This window comes from Rana temporaria (genome assembly GCF_905171775.1).
Source record: "Rana temporaria chromosome 9 unlocalized genomic scaffold, aRanTem1.1 chr9a, whole genome shotgun sequence".
In the NCBI taxonomy this organism is placed as follows: Eukaryota; Metazoa; Chordata; class Amphibia; order Anura; family Ranidae; genus Rana; species Rana temporaria.
Window position 1 is genome coordinate 279,695 of NW_024404477.1, and position 23,269 is coordinate 302,963.

Below are 23,269 nucleotides of genomic sequence, written 5' to 3' on the forward strand. Positions count from 1 at the left end.
CCCCAACCAAACTCACCCCCAACCAAACTCACCCCCAACCAAACTCACCCCCCAACCAAACTCACCCCCCAACCAAGCTCACCCCCCAACCAAACTCACCCCCAACCAAGCTCACCCCCAACCACGCTCACCCCCAACCAAGCTCACCCCCAACCAAGCTCAACCCCAACCAAACTCACCCCCCAACCAAGCTCACCCCCAACCAAACTCACCCCCAACCAAACTCACCCCCAACCAAACTCACCCCCCAACCAAGCTCACCCCCCAACCACGCTCACCCCCAACCAAGCTCACCCCCAACCACGCTCACCCCCAACCAAGCTCAACCCCAACCAAACTCACCCCCAACCAAACTCATCCCCAACCCCGCTCACCCCCAACCAAGCTCACCCCCAACCAAGCTCACCCCCAACCAAACTCACCCCCCAACCAAGCTCACCCCCAACCAAACTCACCCCCAACCAAACTCACCCCCAACCATACTCACCCCCTAACCAAACTCACCCCCAACCAATCTCACCCCCAACCAAGCTCACCCCCAACCAAGCTCACCCCCCAACCAAACTCACCCCCCCAACCAATCTCACCCCCCAACCAAACTCACCCCCAACCAAACTCACCCCCCAACCAAGCTCACCCCCAACCAAACTCACCCCCCAACCAATCTCACCCCCAACCATACTCACCCCCCAACCAAGCTCACCCCCAACCACGCTCACCCCCAACCAAGCTCACCCCCAACCACGCTCACCCCCAACCAAACTCACCCCCAACCAAGCTCACCCCCAACCACGCTCACCCCCAACCACGCTCACCCCCCAACCAAACTCACCCCCAACCAAACTCACCCCCAACCAAACTCACCCCCAACCAAGCTCACCCCCCAACCAAACTCACCCCCCAACCAAGCTCACCCCCAACCAAACTCACCCCCAACCAAGCTCACCCCCCAACCAAACTCACCCCCCAACCAAGCTCACCCCCAACCAAACTCACCCCCAACCAAACTCACCCCCAACCAAACTCACCCCCAACCAAACTCACCCCCAACCAAACTCACCCCCCAACCAAGCTCACCCCCCCAACCAAGCTCAACCCCCAACCAAACTCACCCCCAAACCAAACTCACCCCCAACCAATCTCACCCCCAACCAAGCTCACCCCCCAACCAAACTCACCCCCAACCAAACTCACCCCCAACCAAGCTCACCCCCAACCAAACTCACCCCCCAACCAAACTCACCCCCAACCAAACTCACCCCCAACCAAGCTCACCCCCAACCAAGCTCACCCCCAACCAAACTCACCCCCCAACCAAACTCACCCCCAACCAAACTCACCCCCAACCAAACTCACCCCCAACCAATCTCACCCCCAACCAAACTCACCCCCAACCAATCTCACCCCCAACCAAGCTCACCCCCAACCAAACTCACCCCCCAACCAAGCTCACCCCCAACCAAGCTCACCCCCAACCAAACTCACCCCCAACCAAGCTCACCCCCCAACCAAACTCACCCCCCAACCAAGCTCACCCCCAACCAATCTCACCCCCAACCAAGCTCACCCCCAACCAAACTCACCCCCCAACCAAGCTCACCCCCAACCAAACTCACCCCCAACCAATCTCCCACTCAACCAAACTCACCCCCAACCAAGCTTACCCCCAACCAAGCTCACCCCCAACCAAGCTCACCCCCAACCAAACTCACCCCCAACCAAGCTCACCCCCAACCAAGCTCACCCCCAACCAAACTCACCCCCAACCAAGCTCACCCCCAACCAAGCTCACCCCCAACCAAACTCACCCCCAACCAAGCTCCCCCCTAACCAAACTCACCCCCAACCAAGCTCACCCCCAACCAAGCTCACCCCCAACCAAGCTCACCCCCCAACCAAACTCACCCCCAACCAATCTCACCCCCCAACCAAGCTCACTCCCCAGCTAAGCTCACCCCCTAACCAAACTCACCCCCAACCAATCTCACCCCCAACCAAGCTCACTCCCCAGCCAAGCTCACCCCCCAACCAATCTCACCCCCAACCAAACTCACCCCCCCAACCAAACTCACCCCCCAACCAATCTCACCCCCCAACCAAGCTCACTCCCCAGCCAAGCTCACCCCCTAACCAAACTCACCCCCCAACCAATCTCACCCCCAACCAAGCTCACCCCCAACCAAACTCACCCCCAACCAAACTCACCCCCAACCAATCTCACCCCCAACCAAACTCACCCCCAACCAATCTCACCCCCAACCAAACTCACCCCCAACCAAACTCACCCCCAACCAAACTCACCCCCAACCTAACTCACCCCAAGTCAAGCTCACCTCCTTATTTAGTCCAATGAGCTGCAAGCTGAGTCCATCCTTCCCCGCATCTTTGTAAACAAAGAATAATCAAGAAGACAGCTCATTGGACTAAAAAGAAGGGCGCGAGTTTGGTGGTGGGGAGGAATTTGGCAGGGGAGGAGTTTGTTGGGGGGAGGAGCTCCCCTGTAATTATTACTGATCGCTCTTGTCAGACTTGGAGACGGTCTCTGGGATCGCTCTTCTCTTTCTGGGACACAGTTGGACTGTGAGGGGTTAACGTCGGCACCGGCACGCAATTTTCAGAGGCGCGGGGGCGGGGCCTCCATGTGTAACCCAATTACTGCAGTTTATCAGGGAAAGTGAGACGGACCCGCCCCCTCCTCCCGACACCTTTATTCTGCCGGCTGGAGTTCCACTTTAAGGCCGATCGCTGGAAATCGCCGTCCTCCCGCCGAGCGACTGTGTTCTCCCGGCGGGGGAAGGGCAGAGCGATTATTGCTAGAACATTGATGGAAGGATCGGTACAATCAGCCTTCCCATAGATAGATCCAATCTCATGCGGAACCACCTATGGCAGAGGAGAGTGCCGATTGGCGGGAATCTTCCATGGTTACAGGAAGTTGTTCTTCAGGGCCCGCCGGGGACATTCACTCTCGTTCTGATTCCTGGAGGACATTCAACCCCTCCATAGTCTTATGTGTGTGATTGGTGACCCCCCCAGGTGACACCCCCCCCAGGTGACCCCCCCAGAGGGTTCCATTCACCAACATGGGGATCCTGCGGAAAGTGACAGTCAGCGGAATGTCTCCTGGCTGAGATCCTCCTGTCCATGTCTGGAATATGGAGGAGGACAGCTGGAGAAACCCATGGAGATGGCCCGGCAGTCCGGCGCCATGACTATTTCCACTTTCTCTACATTCATTTCTAGGAAGAAAAATTCAGCCTTACCGACCCATACAGCTCGCCTCGCTCGTTCATTCCCAGGTAGAGACCGGAGTCCACGCCGCGGATACTGACCAGACCCACCGCCAGGCTGATGAATTCCAAAATCCCTAAAAGACGATGAAAAGGATAAAATGAGCCGAAAATACAGAGAAAGCGACAAAATCGTCATTATTTATCTTTCATGACGTGATGACGTCATTGTTCATCTTTCCTGACGTGATGACGTCATTATTCATCTTTCATGACGTCATTATTCATCTTTCATGACGTGATGACGTCATCAATGACCTTCCATCTGATAGGCAGGTCAGTCAGGTTCCAACAATCAGATTTATTCACATTTAATGTCCACCACATTTCTCCTTCTTCAGGGTGTGAGGTGCTGCAGGAGCCTCTATGTGCCCCCCCCCATGAGGGGGATGGGAGGTGCGGTAGTCTGGGGTGCAACGAGTAGACACAATCACTGCTGCACCTCTCCTCAGGCCTTGAATAAGGAGATCGACAACCCAGGATCTCTATGGAGAACACGGGGCCCCTGACCCTCCTCTGCAGATGGGGGAGGTCTCTTTATGGGGGACACGGGGCCCCTGACCCTCCTCTGCAGATGGGGGAGGTCTCTCTATGGGGGACCCCTGACCCTCCTCTGCAGATGGGGGAGGTCTCTCTATGGGGGACCCCTGACCCTCCTCTGCAGATGGGGGAGGTCTCTCTCTGGGGGACCCCTGACCCTCCTCTGCAGATGGGAGAGGTCTCTCTATGGGGGACATGGGGCCCCTGAGCCTCCTCTGCAGATGGGGGAGGTCTCTCTATGGGGGACATGGGGACCCCTGACCCTCTTCTGCAGATGGGGGAGGTCTCTCTATGGGGGACCCCTGACCCTCCTCTGCAGATGGGAGAGGTCTCTCTATGGGGGACATGGGGCCCCTGAGCCTCCTCTGCAGATGGGGGAGGTCTCTCTATGGGGGACCCCTGACCCTCCTCTGCAGATGGGGGAGGTCTCTCTATGGGGGACATGGGGACCCCTGAGCCTCCTTCTCTGCAGATGGGGGAGGTCTCTCTATGGGGGACATGGGGCCCCTGAGCCTCCTCTGCAGATGGGGGAGGTCTCTCTATGGGGGACATGGGGACCCCTGACCCTCCTCTGCAGATGGGGGAGGTCTCTCTATGGGGGACCCCTGACCCTCCTCTGCAGATGGGGGAGGTCTCTCTATGGGGGACATGGGGACCCCTGAGCCTCCTTCTCTGCAGATGGGGGAGGTCTCTCTACGGGGGACATGGGGACCCCTGACCCTCTTCTGCAGATGGGGGAGGTCTCTCTATGGGGGGCCCCTGACCCTCCTCTGCAGATGGGGGAGGTCTCTCTATGGGGGACATGGGGACCCCTGAGCCTCCTGTGCAGATGGGGGAGGTCTCTCTATGGGGGACCCCTGACCCTCCTCTGTTTCTCGTTATTCCAATACAGAACAGGATAATACAATAGAAGATCACAGCCGGCATAACACACTATGTTGCTCGGGATGCCCATTTTTCCACAGTCCACCAATATTACGTTCCATGTCATTCAGCTTTGTCTACATTGAGGTTAGATCAGGACCGAGCCGACGCGTTTCGGAGAGAACGCCTTCCTCAGGGGGAGGGAGGGGATACCATATGTACAATATTATTGTAAGATCCGGACACAGAAAACAAACTCCTCCCTCCGAATACAACGAGAAGAATTGGTCGGCGCCGCCCCCGAGGGAATACAACGAGAAGAATTGGTCGGCGTCGCCCCCGAGGGAATACAACGAGAAGAATTGGTCAGCGCCGCCCCCGAGGGAATACAACGAGAAGAATTGGTCGGCGCCGCCCCCGAGGGAATACAACGAGAAGAATTGGTCGGCGCCGCCCCCGAGGGAATACAGCGAGAAGAATTGGTCGGCGCCGCCCCCGAGGGAATACAGCGGAGTGTGGCATTCTTATATTCTATGTGATTTGTAGGCAGCATTGTTCATTTATTGTATATACAGCCTGCCTAGGACCGCCCACTCCTTCAGACTGACACCCGCCCATTAAGGCATTTTAATATTTGCATAACCCCTCCCACTGCTTACATCAGAATTGAGGGCTCTATAGAGGAGTACTGAAGCGGGGGGGGGGTGTTTTCAGGAAGTTATGTACAGCCCCCCTGCTGGCCCCTCCCACCAGCCATGATCTGCTCGCATTGCATAGAGAAGCGCAGAGTGATGACATAATATGAGAATGGAAAGTTTCGGATTAGAAGAGAGCCTGCGGAGAGGCGTGTTCTCTGGTTTCGGTAATCAGGAGATGAGATCTCGCTTGCCTCTGGTGAAGATCGGAGAATGATATGAAGAGGAAAATTCCGATCCCTTACATAACATAGAGGTGGGTTGTGTCAGATCCATAAAGGGGGAGGGGCATAGGGAAACGCTCTCTCCGTATACCGCCATGGCTTTCTTAAAGGAACACGCGTCCAATAAGGGGCGAAGGATGAATCAACAGCAGCAGGAATCATCTGCAGGTTTTTAAAGAGGCGGAGTGGTGGCTCAGTGGTTAGCACTTCTGTCTTGCAGCACTGGGACTCTCAGTACAAATCTCAGCCATAGGGGACCCGGGGTTAGGGCCTGGGGCACTCCGTAGGGAACCTGGGGTTAGGGCCTGGGGCACTCTGTAGGAGACCTGGGGTTAGGGTTAGAAAATCTGGGGCACTCTGTAGGAGACCCAGGGTTAGGGTTAGGAGACCTGGAGTTAGGGCCTGGGGCACTCTGTAGGAGACCCGGGGTTAGGGCCTGGGGCACTCTGTAGGAGACCCGGGGTTAGGGCCTGGGGCACTCCGTAGGGAACCTGGCGTTAGGGCCTGGGCCCTCCATAGGGAACCTGGGGTTAGGGCCTGGGGCACTCTGTAGGAGACCCAGAGTTAGGGTTAGAGCCTAGGGCACTCTGTAGGAGACCCGGGGTTAGGGCCTGGGGCACTCCGTAGGGAACCTGGCGTTAGGGCCTGGGCCCTCCATAGGGAACCTGGGGTTAGGGCCTGGGGCACTCTGTAGGAGACCCAGAGTTAGGGTTAGAGCCTAGGGCACTCTGTAGGAGACCCGGGGTTAGGGTTAGGAGACCTGGGGTTAGGGCCTGGGGCACTCTGTAGGAGACCCGGGGTTAGGGTTAGGGCTTGGGGAACTCTGTAGGATACCTGGGGTTAGGGTTAGGAGACCTGGGGCACTCTGTAGGAGACCCGGGGTTAGGGTTAGGAGACCTGGGGTTAGGGCCTGGGGCACTCTGTAGGAGACCCGGGGTTAGGGTTAGGAGACCTGGGGTTAGGGCATGGGGCACTCTGTAGGAGACCCAGGGTTAGGGTTAGGGCCTGGGGCACTCTGTAGGAGACCCCGGGGTTAGGGCTTGGGGAACTCTGTAGGATACCTGGGGTTAGGGCCTGGGGCACTCTGTAGGAGACCTGAGGTTAGGGCCTGGGGCACTCTGTAGGAGACCTGAGGTTAGGGCCTGGGGCACTCTGTAGGAGACCCGGGGTTAGGGTTAGGAGACCTGGGGTTAGGGCCTGGGGCACTCTGTAGGAGACCAGGGGTTAGGGTACTTTGAGAAGTGAGAGTGGACCTCAGACATGCAGTAGGAGACCTGGGGGGCATATGCCCTGGGTACCGGAGGCCAGCAGTGCCCCTGCTCAGTACATTGTCTCAGCAAGCCTCCAGACTTCCATCCTTCTGCTGTGTGAAGAGTTAACAGTAAGTGAGCGCGGCTGCGATATTCTGGGCTGGCGGGCCGCTCGCTCGCTCTACAGACATTTCCAATAAGTACAATTCTTACAAATAATCATTTACACGACCTCAGGGGCCCGAGGAACGCACAGGCCCAGAAAGTCTCATATCGGCCGTCTAGACGGGTTCAGTCACATGAAGAACGGGCAAGAAACACCCGGAACCGTCCCGCTCCAAGCTGGAGAGATCCAGTCACAGAACAGGTGGAGCTCAGACAACTGGCCCCCGAGGTGACAACTGGCCCCCGAGGTGACAACTGGCCCCCGAGGTGACCTGTCGCCCAGTCTTACACCGCTTTCTAGTCCATTCATCATACAGTCAGACTCCACCCCCTATGGGGTGCTTCCATCTCCCTCTATTTCTCCTGCACATCTTTTTCTATTCTGCCATTTGGACTTTCCATATCGAAAGAGAAGTCTGTTATTCTATAACCCCCCCTACTAAAAGCAATCCCCCACTACAACCAGTATCCCCACCACAACAGGTCCCCCCACTGCAACCAGTATCCCCACCGCAACCAGTATCCCCACTGGAACCAGTACCCCCACCACAACAGGTCCCCCCACTGCAACCAGTACCCCCACTACAACCAGTACCCCCACCACAACAGGTCCCCCCACTGCAACCAGTATCCCCACCGCAACCAGTATCCCCACTGGAACCAGTACCCCCACCACAACAGGTCCCCCCACTGCAACCAGTACCCCCACCGCAACCAGTACCCCCACCACAACAGGTCCCCCCACTGCAACCAGTATCCCCACCGCAACCAGTATCCCCACTGGAACCAGTACCCCCACCACAACAGGTCCCCCCACTGCAACCAGTACCCCCACTACAACCAGTACCCCCACCACAACAGGTCCCCCCACTGCAACCAGTACCCCCACCGCAACCAGTATCCCCACTACAACAGGTCCCCCCACTGCAACCAGTATCCCCACCGCAACAGGTCCCCCCACCGCAACCAGTACCCCCACCGCAACCAGTACCCCCACCACAACAGGTCCCCCCACTGCAACCAGTACCCCCACCGCAACAGGTCCCCCCACCGCAACCAGTACCCCCACCGCAACCAGTACCCCCACAGGAACCAGTACCCCCACCGCAACCAGTACCCCCACCACAACAGGTCCCCCCACCGCAACCAGTACCCCCACCGCAACCAGTACCCCCACAGGAACCAGTACCCCCACCGCAAACCAGTACCCCTACCGCAACCAGTACCCCCACTGCAACCAGTACCCCCACCGCAACCAGTACCCCCACAGGAACCAGTACCCCCACCGCAACCAGTACCCCCACCACAACAGGTCCCCCCACCGCAACCAGTATCCCCACCGCAACCAGTACCCCCACCGCAACCAGTACCCCCACTGCAACCAGTACCCCCACCGCAACCAGTACCCCCACCGCAACCAGTACCCCCACCACAACAGGTCCCCCCACCGCAACCAGTACCCACACCGCAACCAGTACCCCCACAGGAACCAGTACCCCCACCGCAACCAGTACCCCCACCGCAACCAGTACCCCCACCGCAACCAGTACCCCCACAGGAACCAGTACCCCCACCGCAACCAGTACCCCCACAGGAACCAGTACCCCCACTGCAACCAGTACCCCCACCGCAACCAGTACCCCCACAGGAACCAGTATCCCCACAGGAACCAGTACCCCCACCGCAACCAGTATCCCCACAGGAACCAGTATCCCCACAGGAACCAGTACCCCCACAGGAACCAGTACCCCCACAGGAACCAGTACCCCCACCGCAACCAGTACCCCCACCGCAACCAGTACCCCCACAGGAACCAGTACCCCCACCGCAACCAGTATCCCCACAGGAACCAGTATCCCCACAGGAACCAGTACCCCCACAGGAACCAGTACCCCCACAGGAACCAGTACCCCCACCGCAACCAGTACCCCCACCGCAACCAGTACCCCCACAGGAACCAGTACCCCCACCGCAACCAGTACCCCCACAGGAACCAGTACCCCCACCGCAACCAGTACCCCCACCGCAACCAGTACCCCCACCGCAACCAGTACCCCCACAGAAACCAGTACCCCCACCGCAACCAGTACCCCCACAGGAACCAGTACCCCCACTGCAACCAGTACCCCCACCGCAACCAGTACCCCCACAGGAACAGTACCCCCACCGCAACCAGTACCCCCACAGGAACCAGTATCCCCACAGGAACCAGTACCCCCACCGCAACCAGTACCCCCATAGAAACAGGTACCCCCACCGCAACCAGTACCCCCACCACAACCAGTACCCCCATGGGAACAGGTGCCGCAACCAGTACCCCCACCACAACCAGTTCCCCCACCGCAACCAGTACCCCCACCACAACCAGTACCCCCACCGCAACCAGTACCCCCACAGGAACCAGTACCCCCACCGCTACCAGTACCCCCACAGGAACCAGTACCCCCACCACAACCAGTTCCCCCACCGCAACCAGTACCCCCACCACAACCAGTACCCCCACAGGAACCAGTACCCCCACCGCTACCAGTACCCCCTCCACAACCAGTACCCCCATAGAAACAGGTACCCCCACAGCAACCAGTACCCCCACCACAACCAGTACCCCCACAGGAACCAGTACCCCCACCGCAACCAGTACCCCCACTGCAACCAGTACCCCCACAGGAACCAGTACCCCCACAGGAACCAGTACCCCCACAGGAACCAGTACCCCCACAGGAACCAGTACCCCCACCGCAACCAGTACCCCCACCGCAACCAGTACCCCCACAGGAACCAGTACCCCCAGCGCAACCAGTACCCCCACAGGAACCAGTACCCCCACAGGAACCACTACCCCCACCGCAACCAGTACCCCCACTGCAACCAGTACCCCCACAGGAACCAGTACCCCCACCGCAACCAGTACCCCCACAGGAACCAGTACCCCCACAGGAACCACTACCCCCACCGCAACCAGTACCCCCACCGCAACCAGTACCCCACCGCAACCAGTACCCCCACCGCAACCAGTACCCCCACAGGAACCAGTACCCCCACCGCAACCAGTACCCCCACAGGAACCAGTACCCCCACCGCAACCAGTACCCCCACCGCAACCAGTACCCCCACAGGAACCAGTACCCCCAGCGCAACCAGTACCCCCACAGGAACCAGTACCCCCACAGGAACCACTACCCCCACCGCAACCAGTACCCCCACTGCAACCAGTACCCCCACAGGAACCAGTACCCCCACCGCAACCAGTACCCCCACAGGAACCAGTACCCCCACAGGAACCACTACCCCCACCGCAACCAGTACCCCCACCGCAACCAGTACCCCACCGCAACCAGTACCCCCACCGCAACCAGTACCCCCACAGGAACCAGTACCCCCACCGCAACCAGTACCCCCACAGGAACCAGTACCCCCACAGGAACCAGTACCCCCACCGCAACCAGTACCCCCACTGCAACTATTTACCCCCCAGAAACAGGTACCCCCACCGCAACCAGTACCCCCACAGGATCAGGTAACCCCCCACAACCAGTACCCCACCGGTACAGGTAACCCTCCAGCAACAAGTACCCTCATGGGAACAGGTACCCGCAATTAACCCCCCAGCAGGAAAACACAGCAATAAAAAAAGATTTCCCACATTGAATGAAGCCCTGAGGGGGAGGGGGAGGGGGAGGGGCTACAGCCACTGCAATTCACAGGTGAGAGTTGATAGAAATCTGATGAAGCCCACTGAACACATCGGCCCGGATTCACATACATCGGCGCATAATTATGCCGGCGTAGCGTATCGAATATACGCTATGGAGACGCAGCGCACAGAGGCAAGCACTGGATTCACAAAGCACTCGCCCCCAAATCTGCGCTGGGTTTCCTCGGCGTAAGCCAGCGTAGGTGGAAGTGGGCGTGAGACATGCTAATGAGGCGTGACCCCATGCAAATGATGGACTGAGCGTCATAAAAATACGAATGACGTACCGCGCATGCGACGTCCCGTGGACGCATCCCAGTGCGCATGCTCAGAATTACGTCAAAACAACTGCCTAAGATACGACGGATCACTGCCTACGGCGTTAACGTAACCGACGCCCAGCCCTATTCACGTACAACGTAAACGACGTAAAATACGACGGCTGTTCCCTGGTCCATGCCTTTGCATGAGTTGCGCCTCCTATATGGGGAATAACTTTACGCCGAACGTACGACTTACGCAAAGTGCATATATTATGCGCCGGGTGCAACTACATTCGTGAATCGGCGTATCTCCCTCATTTGCATATTTGAATAGGAAATCGATGGGAGCGCCCCTTGCGGCCAGCGTAAATATGCGCCCACGATACGCCGGCGTAGGAAAGTTACGTTGGTCGGGTGAAGCCTATTTTCAGGCTGGTTTCAGAGTACGGCGCACAGATACGACGGCGCATATTTACACTTACGCAGCGTATCTCGAGATACTTCGGCGTAAGTGCTTTGTGAATCCAGGCCACTGTGTGTGGGATTCCTCTCCCACCACACTGCAAAACATGGCACCGGAATAAGGCACGAGGCACCACAGTACCCCCAACAGATCACTCTATGAAGTAGACATCAATAGGCACTACGAAAGGGACTGCTGGAAAAAAAAATCCCACAAAAAATGTCCCAAATAAGAAGGCCTTCCATAAAAGGGGCGGTCCACACAAAGATGTTTCAGTTAACTAGTTACTTCAGTGCCCTTTCAATATAGAGGTACAAGAGGGTGGGGCCGGCTCTGAGTATACCCCTCCTCCCCCATAGGAGTTATGCAGAGTGGGTGTATGGGGCATTCCAGACTCATCGGGATTATGATTTGGAAACACTTTTTTTAGTTAGTCGGTTATTTCATGTGTTGTGCATGGTCTCAGGTATCCTTGCGGAGTAAAATCCTCCCCGTGGAAGTGGTGGTGCCGGACATTGTGGGGGAGGTCGGGAAGATTCGGGGTCTTGAGGAAGACGGGTGGCGGCCCGGATAAGGGGGCGGAGGAATATCAGGACTCTGCTGCCTGCTGGTCTCGGGGGGTGCGGCTTTCTTTCTGTCCTTGCTTCACTCGCATGGTGATGATCCTTAGTCTGGCTTCTCGCTTCACTCGCATGGTGATGATCCTTAGTCTGGCTTCTCGCTTCACTCGCATGGTGACGTTCCTTAGTCTGGCTTCTCGCTTCACTCGCATGGTGATGGTCCTTAGTCTGGCTTCTCGCTTCACTCGCATGGTGATGATCCTTAGTCTGGCTTCTCGCTTCACTCGCATGGTGATGATCCTTAGTCTGGCTTCTCGCTTCACTCGCATGGTGACGATCCTTAGTCTGGCTTCTCGCTTCATTCGCATGGTGACGGTCCTTAGTCTGGCTTCTCGCTTCACTCGCATGGTGACGGTCCTTAGTCTGGCTTCTCGCTTCACTCGCATGGTGATGATCCTGAGTCTGGCTTCTCTAGGGATACTGTTTATTATGTTCTTTCCGTTTTGTATTCAATTATTTTGTAAATATGTTTTATTTATTTATTATATAGAAGTTGTTTGTAAGATTTCCAATAAACAAAATGAACCCCTCAGAGCCGTTCACAAGGCGGGGGGGGGGGGGGGGGGGCGGGCTGCGGGGGGGGGGGGGGGAGGCGATCGGCACACAACTTCAGAGGTGACTTGCAAAATGTGTTCTGTATTGAAATCAATGCGAGTCGCCCCGAGTCGTCCCGAGTTGTCCCGAGTCGTACAAGAACCTTTTTCTAAGTCGAAGCGACTTCAGTCTCTCCGATTAGAACGGTTCCATAGTACAGAGCGGAGTCACCTGACGAGACGCCCTCTTATAACGGGCACAGCGGGGGTACAGAGCCCGGAACTCGGCTCATATCAGAGTCATGTCACTTTAATGCAATACATATACACATAATGCAATGCACAGACACAGCACAGGCAGAGACACAGCACAGACACAGACACAGCACAGGCACAGACACAGCACAGGCACAGACACAGGCACAGACACAGCACAGACACAGCACAGGCACAGACACAGGCACAGACACAGACACGGCACAGGCACAGACACAGCACAGGCACAGACACAGCACAGGCACAGACACAGACACAGCACAGGCACAGACATGGCACAGACACAGCACAGGCACAGACACAGCACAGGCAGAGACACAGACAGCACGGACACAGCACAGACACAGCACAGGCAGAGACACAGTACAGACACAGCACAGGCACAGACACAACACAGACAGAGACACGGCACAGGCACAGACACAACACAGACAGAGACACAGCACAGGCAGAGACACAGACAGCACAGACACAGCACAGGCACAGACACAACACAGACAGAGACACGGCACAGGCACAGACACAACACAGACAGAGACACAGCACAGGCAGAGACACAGACAGCACAGACACAGCACAGGCAGAGACACAGTACAGACACAGCACAGGCACAGGCACAGACACAACACAGACAGAGACACGGCACAGACACAACACAGACAGAGACACAGCACAGGCAGAGACACAGACACAACACAGACAGAGACACGGCACAGGCACAGACACAACACAGACAGAGACACGGCACAGGCACAGACACAACACAGACAGAGACACAGCACATGCAGAGACACAGACACAACACAGACAGAGACACAGCACAGACAGAGACACAGCACAGGCACAGACACAACACAGACACAGCACAGGCACAGACACAGCACAGGCACAGACACAGCACAGACACAACACAGACACAGACACAGCACAGGCACAGACACAGCACAGGCAGAGACACAGCACAGGCAGAGACACAGCACAGGCAGAGACACAGCACAGACACAGCACAGGCAGAGACACAGCACAGACACAGCACAGGTAGAGACACAGCACAGGCAGAGACACAGCACAGACACAGCACAGGCAGAGACACAGACACAGCACAGACACAGCACAGGCAGAGACACAGCACAAACACAGAGCAGACACAGCACAGGTAGAGACACAGCACAGGCAGAGACACAGACACAGCACAGACACAGCACAGGCAGAGACACAGCACAGACACAGAGCAGGCACAGACACAGCACAGGCACATAACAGACACAGACAGCACAGGTACAGACACAGACAGCACAGGCAGAGACACAGCACAGACACAGCACAGGCAGAGACACAGACACAGCACAGGCAGAGACACATCACAGACACAGAGCAGGCACAGACACAGCACAGACACAGACAGCACAGGCAGAGACACAGACAGCACAGGCAGAGACACAGCACAGGCAGAGACACAGCACAGGCACAGCACAGACACAGCACAAGACACAGCACAACACAGACACATCACACAGCACAACACAGACACATCACACAGCACAGCACAGACACAGCACAAGACACAGCACAAGACACAGCACAACACAGACACATCACAACACAGGCACATCACAGACACAGCACAGACACAGCACAAAGCAAAGGCACAGACACAGCACAGACACAGCACAAAGCAAAGGCACAGACACAGCACAGCACAGACACAGCACTGGAAGGTCTTCCAATGTTTCTTCCATAGAGGGGAATCCGGTGACATTTTCATACATGACAGACCCGGTGACCCCATTAACTGGAACATCTTTCCTATCATCAGAGACACTTCCACAGGTTCAGGTCATTTAAAAAAAGTCAACTTCCTGTTATCGGGTGACAACGCTCTGTTCCTGTCTCCTAATTGTTCTCCTGTGTTGTCACCCTGTCACGTGGCCTTTCTTATAGTGCAGTGGTCTCAAAGTACCGGCCCGCGGGTCATTTGCGGCCCGCGGACCAGTTATAAATGGCCCGCAGGCAGGGTGGAAGTGGGGAGAGCAAAGAGTGGCGCCATCTGGTGGTGAGCCGTTGGTATTACAAGTTAAGCATTACAAGTTAAACAGCAATTCTAATGTCATTTTTCACTATTTTCACTGCCATCTTCTTCCCTCTAATTAGAACCCCCAAACATTATATATATTTTTTATCCCAACACCCTAGAGAATAAAATGGCGATCGTTTCAATACTTTCTGTTACGCAGTATTTGCGCAGCGGTCTTACAAGCGTACTTTTTTGGGAAAAAATTACACTTTTTTTAATTAAAAAATAAGACAACAGTAAAGTTATCCCCATTTTTTTTTTAATATTATGAAAGATAATGTTACCCTGAGTAAATTCATACCCAACATGTCACGCTTCAAAATTGCGTCCGCTCGTGGAATGCCGACAAACTTTTTTACCCTTTAAAATCTTCATAGGTGACGTTTAAAAAAATCTACAGGTTGCATGTTTTGAGTTACAGAGGAGGTCTAGGGCTAGAATTATTGCTCTCGCTCTGACGATCGCGGCGATACCTCACATGTGTGGTTTGAACACTGTTTACATATGCGGGCGCTGCTCACGTATGTGTTCGCTTCTGCGCACAAGCTCGTCGGGACGGGGCGCGTTTTCTGGCTCCTAGATTCCAAGCAAATTTGTCAAACCCTGCCTTACACCAGTGCTGGTGGTAATAATGCGCTCGCTGACACCAGTGCTGGTAGTAATAATGCGCTCACTGACACCAGTGCTGGTGGTAATAATGCGCTCGCTGACACCAGTACTGTTGTTTTTGAAGTTTGAAAGTTTGCATGCAGCCCCCCATGGCTTATGAAAACTTGTCTTGTGGCCCTCAGGTAATTTGAGACCCCTGTTATAGAGACTACAAGAGATGGTGTCACCATCAGGAAACCCAACCTGAGAAATGCCATGCAGCCATCACTGGAGAGTATGGAGGAAGTGGCGACAAAGAGGTTGCAGGAGATCAGCAGCACTGAGATGTAACAAAAGATGTAAAAAGATGAAAAGAAGGATTTTATTGGAAGAAAATGTTCTCCAGTTGGAGTTTCCATAAACCTCAATATACTGGAGATCATATTTCATCCACGGCGTGAATGTCGGGATCATTCCAGATAAATGTACACAAAGCAAATATGCCTGACGGAGGAATCCGGGGGGAGGAATCCGGGGGGGCCGGAGCCGGGGGGGGGGGGGAGAATCCGGGGGGAGGAATCCGGGGGGGCCGGAGCCGGGGGGAGGAATCCGGGGGGGCCGTAGCCGGGGGGGAGGAATCCGGGGGGGGCCGGAGCCGGGGGGAGGAATCCGGGGGGGCCGGAGCCGGGGGGAGGAATCCGGGGGGCCGGAGCCGGGGGGAGGAATCCGGGGGTGCTGGAGCCGGGGGAAGGAATCCGGGGGGGCCGGAGCCGGGGGGGAGGAATCCGGGGGGGAGGAATCCGGGGGGGCCGGAGCCGGGGGGGGGGGAGGAATCCGGGGGGCCGGAGACGGGGGGAGGAATCCGGGGGGGCCGGAGCCGGGGAGAGGAATCCGGGGGGGCCGGAGCCGGGGGGGGAGGAATCCGGGGGGGCCGGAGCCGGGACACTCTGACTAATCCCAGACATTCCTCCAAAATGTTTTCTGTGCACCTGCAGAAAGGGCGGAAAAAAGACATTTCTAGAAAATGAGGGAATTTGTTTAGAATTTCTGTTCTCCGCGAGCGGAAAGGATTTCTATCCATGAGTTGTGGATGTGGCATGCAGCCTGGCAGGGAAGGGGTTAACCCCTCCAAAGCCACACCCACAGAGGAAGGGCACCTGTTTCCTCCTGGGCGGGGGCATGAGAAAGGTCACCCCTCCCACTGACCCCAGCATGACCGACGCCAAGTTTATTTCAGAGTCTAGAATAATATCCTTTCCACCTCTATCACAGAGTCATCTGTCTGTCTCTCTCTCTCTGTCTATCAATCTATCTCTCTCTGTCTCTGTCTCTCTATCTCTCTGTCTCTCTGTCTCTCTCTCTCTCTCTCTGTCTCTCTCTCTCTGTCTATCAATCTATCTCTCTCTCTCTGTCTCTCTCTCTCTCTCTGTCTATCAATCTATCTCTCTCTCTCTGTCTTTCTCTCTGTCTCTCTCTTTCTCTCTGTCTATCAACCTCTCTCTCTCTCTGTCTATGTCTCTCTGTCTATCAATCTATCTCTCTCTCTCTGTCTCTCTCTCTCTCTCTGTCTATCAATCTATCTCTCTCTCTCTGTCTTTCTCTCTGTCTCTCTCTTTCTCTCTGTCTATCAACCTCTCTCTCTCTCTGTCTATGTCTCTCTGTCTCTCTCTCTCTTTCTCTCTGTCTATCAATCTATCTCTCTCTCTTTCTCTCTGTATATCAATCTCTCTCTCTCTGTCTCTCTCTCTCTGTCTCTCTGTCTATCAATCTATCTCTCTCTGTCTCTCTCTCCCTCTCTGTGTCTCTCTCGTTCTCTCTGTCTCTCTCTCTCGTTCTCTCTGTCTATCAATCTATCTCTCTATCTCTCTCTGTCTCTGTCTATCAATCTCTCTCTCTCTGTCTCTCTCTCTGTCTCTCTCTGTCTCTCTCTCTCTCTCTGTCTCTCTCTCTGTCTCTCTCTCTCTTTCTATGTCTCTCTCTCCCTTTCTCTCTGTCTATCAATATATCTCTCTCTCTCTCTGTCTCTCTCTCTGTCTCTCTCTCTCTTTCTATGTCTCTCTCTCCCTTTCTCTCTGTCTATCAATATATCTCTCTCTCTCGCTGTCTCTCTCTCTCTGTCTCTCTCTTTATATCTGTCTCTCTCTCTCTTTCTCTCTGTCTATCAATCTATCTCTCTATCTCTGTCTCTCTCCTCCTCTCTGTCTATCAAACTCTCTCTCTCTCTCTCTCTCTCTCTCTCTCTCTATCTGTCTGTATCTCTCTATCTGTCTCTCTCTCTCTATCTATCTCTCTCTCTTTATCTGTCTCTCTCTCTCTCTATCTGTATGTACAATATGTGTACAACCCCATCCAACTGCACTTGCAGCTCAAGGGGGAGGAGTCACTCGACAGCCTGTTTTTACTGCCCCCAGCCTGCAAGTGGAAACCAACCCCTGGACATCTGTTAAAGGAACAAGTGTCCCCAATGGAAGATTTCAACTCAAAATGAAGGATTTTCCAGGTGACAATAAAATGAATAACAAGAGAACCTCCATAAGACACATAGATAATAGAAGAACCTCCATAAGACACATAGATAATAGAAGAACCTCCATAAGACACATAGATAATAGAAGAACCTCCATAAGACACATAGATAATAGAAGAACCTCCATAAGACACATAGATAATAGAAGAACCTCCATAAGACACATAGATAATAGAAGAACCTCCATAAGACACATAGATAATAAGAGAACCTCCATAAGACACATAGATAATAGAAGAACCTCCATAAGACACATAGATAATAGAAGAACCTCCATAAGACACATAGATAATAGAAGAACCTCCATAAGACACATAGATAATAGAAGAACCTCCATAAGACACATAGATAATAGAAGAACCTCCATAAGACACATAGATAATAGAAGAACCTCCATAAGACACATAGATAATAAGAGAACCTCCATAAGACACATAGATAATAGAAGAACCTCCATAAGACACATAGATAATAGAAGAACCTCCATAAGACACATAGATAATAGAAGAACCTCCATAAGACACATAGATAATAGAAGAACCTCCATAAGACACATAGATAATAGAAGAACCTCCATAAGACACATAGATAATAGAAGAACCTCCATAAGACACATAGATAATAGAAGAACCTCCATAAGACACATAGATAATAAGAGAACCTCCATAAGACACATAGATAATAGAAGAACCTCCATAAGACACATAGATAATAGAAGAACCTCCATAAGACACATAGATAATAGAAGAACCTCCATAAGACACATAGATAATAGAAGAACCTCCATAAGACACATAGATAATAGAAGATCCTCCATAAGACACATAGATAATAGAAGAACCTCCATAAGACACATAGATAATAGAAGAACCTCCATAAGACATATAGATAATAAGAGAACCTCCATAAGACACATAGATAATAGAAGAACCTCCATAAGACACATAGATAATAGAAGAACCTCCATAAGACACATAGATAATAGAGGAACCTCCATAAGACACATAGATAATAGAAGAACCTCCATAAGACACATAGATAATAGAAGAACCTCCATAAGACACATAGATAATAGAAGAACCTCCATAAGACACATAGATAATAGAAGAACCTCCATAAGACACATAGATAATAGAAGAACCTCCATAAGACACATAGATAATAAGAGAACCTCCATAAGACACATAGATAATAGAAGAACCTCCATAAGACACATAGATAATAGAAGAACCTCCATAAGACACATAGATAATAGAAGAACCTCCATAAGACACATAGATAATAGAAGAACCTCCATAAGACACATAGATAATAGAAGAACCTCCATAAGACACATAGATAATAGAAGAACCTCCATAAGACACATAGATAATAAGAGAACCTCCATAAGACACATAGATAATAGAAGAACCTCCATAAGAAACATAGATAATAGAAGAACCTCCATAAGACACATAGATAATAGAAGAACCTCCATAAGACACATAGATAATAGAAGAACCTCCATAAGACACATAGATAATAAGAGAACCTCCATAAGACACATAGATAATAAGAGAACCTCCATAAGACACAGAGATAATAGAAGAACCTCCATAAGACACATAGATAATAGAAGAACCTCCATAAGACACATAGATAATAAGAGAACCTCCATAAGACACATAGATAATAGAAGAACCTCCATAAGACACATAGATAATAGAAGAACCTCCATAAGACACATAGATAATAGAAGAACCTCCATAAGACACATAGATAATAGAAGAACCTCCATAAGACACATAGATAATAAGAGAACCTCCATAAGACACATAGATAATAGAAGAACCTCCATAAGACACATAGATAATAGACGCAGGGATAAGCAATTAGCGGACCTCCAGATGTTGCCAAACTACAAGTCCCATGAGGCATAGCGAGACTCTGACAGCATCAATCATGACACCCAGAGGCAGAGGCATGATGGGACTTGTAGTTTGGCAACAGCTGGAGGTCCGCTAATTGCTTATCCCCGTAATAGAGGAACCTCCATAAGACACATAGATAATAGAAGAACCTCCATAAGACACATAGATAATAGAAGAACCTCCATAAGACACATAGATAATAAGAGAACCTCCATAAGACACATAGATAATAGAAGAACCTCCATAAGACACATAGATAATAGAATAACCTCCATAAGACACATAGATTATAGAAGAACCTCCATAAGACACATAGATAATAGAAGAACCTCCATAAGACACATAGATAATAAGAGAAACTCCATAAGACACATAGATAATAAGAGAACCTCCATAAAACACATAGATAATAGAAGAACCTCCATAAGAAACATCATTTTTCTATGGCGATTAACAGCGCCCTAAACCGCCCACGTGAACTCTTCAAGATGGTCACCCAGACCATGAATCCAGGATGTCTTGAAGTCCCCAACTCAGACACCCAAGAGTTCTGTAATGAACTATCGGATTTCTTCATCAACAAAATTGAAAGAATCCGGGAAAGCATCATGCAAAACAATACCCCCCTCAACCCCACCGTCAATCAACCACAAAACACCCACAGAAACGCTCTACAATCAACAAAGTTCACTCTGGAACCGATCTCCATCGATACCACAAAAAATATCATTGGTGCTTTGCGGAACAGCACATCGCCCAATGATATCATCCCCACCAAACTGCTGAAGGAATGCGCCGACATCCTGGCACCACCCATCACACAGCTTATAAACCAGTCATTTAAGGAAGGCACAGTGCCATCCCTGCTGAAAGAGGGCACAATCCAGCCCATCTTGAAAAAACCTAACCTGGATCCCAAGGACCCAACTCACCGCCGTCCCATAACAGGCCTAAATGTTCTCTCCAAGATAATGGAGAAAGTAGTGGTACAACAGCTGCAACAGCATCTGGATACCTACAATCTACTGGATCCATTACAATCAGGCTTCCGTCCCGGACACGGGACAGAAACGGCCTTACTCAAAATATGGGACGATGCCCACGAGGCCGCAGACGAAGGAGAATCTTGTCTCCTGGTTCTGCTGGACCTAAGCGCAGCCTTTGACACGGTAGACCACAAACTGTTACTGATGCGACTAGCCAAGGTAGCAGAAGTCGCAGAAGGTGATTTACCATGGTTTTCTTCCTTTCTTGAAAACCGATCACAAACAGTTAAATTGGGTTGTTTCACGTCGGAAAAATGCACGGTGTCATGTGGAGTCCCCCAAGGATCCCCACGGTCACCGGTGCTTTTCAACATCTATCTTCGCCCTCTCTTTGATATTATCAGTAGCCAAGAACTACTCTATCACTCTTATGCAGACGATACGCAATTGTATTTTCGCATCTGCAACAAAAAGGATCATCATCCCAGTTTAGAGAAATGTCTCTCTTCGATAGAAAACTGGATGACAAAGAGTTATCTTAAACTCAACAGTTCCAAAACAGAACTCCTTATGTTTCACGCCAGCCGAAAGAGTCAACTGGCAACAACCTGGACACCCCCGCCCATTCTGGGCCAAATCATCACCCCGAGCTCCAAAGTCAAAAGTCTCGGGGTCATTTTCGACACCTTCATGACAATGGACGCACAAATAGGGTCAGTAGTCAGCGGAGCGCACCATCTGTTGCGCCTACTACGCAGACTTATTCCATTTATCCCCAAAGAACACGTAGCAGTCGTGGTGGGAACAATCGTGAATTCCAGACTGGACTATGCTAACGCCCTTTACCTCGGACTCCCAAAGTACCAAATCTCCCGTCTGCAAGTCGTTTAGAATACGGCCGCCAGACTGGTGACTGGGAAAAGGACATGGGAATCAATCTCACCTTCGCTGAGATCCCTTCACTGAGATCCCTTCACTGAGAGCCCTTCGCTGAGATCCCTTCACTGAGATCCCTTCGCTGAGATCCCTTCACTGAGATCCCTTCACTGAGAGCCCTTCGCTGAGATCCCTTCACTGAGATCCCTTCCCTGAGATCCCTTCGCTGAGATCCCTTCACTGAGATCCCTTTACTGAGAGCCCTTCGCTGAGATCCCTTCACTGAGATCCCTTCGCTGAGATCCCTTCACTGGCTGCCAGTAAAAGACAGAATTGCATTTAAAGCACTCTGCCTGACACATAAGTGCATCCATGGGAAGGCTCCTAGATATCTTTGCGACAAGATAGAACCTCACAATTCGAATCGCGTTCTGCGATCCACCGACCAAAATCTGCTCAGGGTACCAAAAACCAAATACAAGTTCAAAGGAGAAAGAAGGTTTGCTTTTCAGGGTCCGAGACTATGGAACGCTTTACCAACCAGCATTCGGTTGGAGGAAAACCACCTGACTTTCAGAAGACGAATCAAAACTCTGCTCTTTTGATGTCATGAGACACGAACAACTAGCGCCCAGAAGCGATTCAGTTCGCATGCGCCGCGCTTTAAAAGTTTTTCATTCATTCATTCATTCATTCAAGACACATAGATAATAGAAGAACCTCCATAAGACACATAGATAATAAGAGAACCTCCATAAGACACATAGATAATAAGAGAACCTCCATAAAACACATAGATAATAGAAGAACCTCCATAAGACACACAGATAATAGAAGAACCTCCATAAGACACATAGATAATAGAAGAACCTCCATAAGACACATAGATAATAGAAGAACCTCCATAAGACACATAGATAATAAGAGAAACTCCATAAGACACATAGATAATAAGAGAACCTCCATAAAACACATAGATAATAGAAGAACCTCCATAAGACACATAGATAATAGAAGAACCTCCATAAGACACATAGATAATAGAAGAACCTCCATAAGACACATAGATAATAGAAGAACCTCCATAAGACACATAGATAATAGAAGAACCTCCATAAGACACACAGATAATAGAAGAACCTCCATAAGACACATAGATAATAAGAGAACCTCCATAAGACACATAGACAATAGAAGAACCTCCATAAGACACATAGATAATAGAAGAACCTCCATAAGACACATAGATAATAGAGGAACCTCCATAAGACACATAGATAATAAGAGAACCTCCATAAGACACATAGACAATAGAAGAACCTCCATAAGACACATAGATAATAAGAGAACCTCCATAAGACACATAGATAATAGAAGAACCTCCATAAGACACATAGATAATAGAAGAACCTCCATAAGACACATAGATAA

The 23,269-nt window shown here is 52.0% G+C and overlaps 1 protein-coding gene across 1 annotated transcript in view; it reads right to left on the reverse strand.

Moving 5' to 3' along the window:
• The window catches only part of FGF16 (fibroblast growth factor 16), a 91,735-nt gene that overhangs the window by 54,895 nt on the left and 13,571 nt on the right, over positions 1-23,269 (reverse strand). Inside the window, exon 2 of the mRNA XM_040334401.1 lies at positions 3,264-3,367. Coding sequence (XP_040190335.1) covers positions 3,264-3,367 — 104 coding nt within the window. The remainder of the gene's footprint in view (positions 1-3,263; positions 3,368-23,269) is intronic.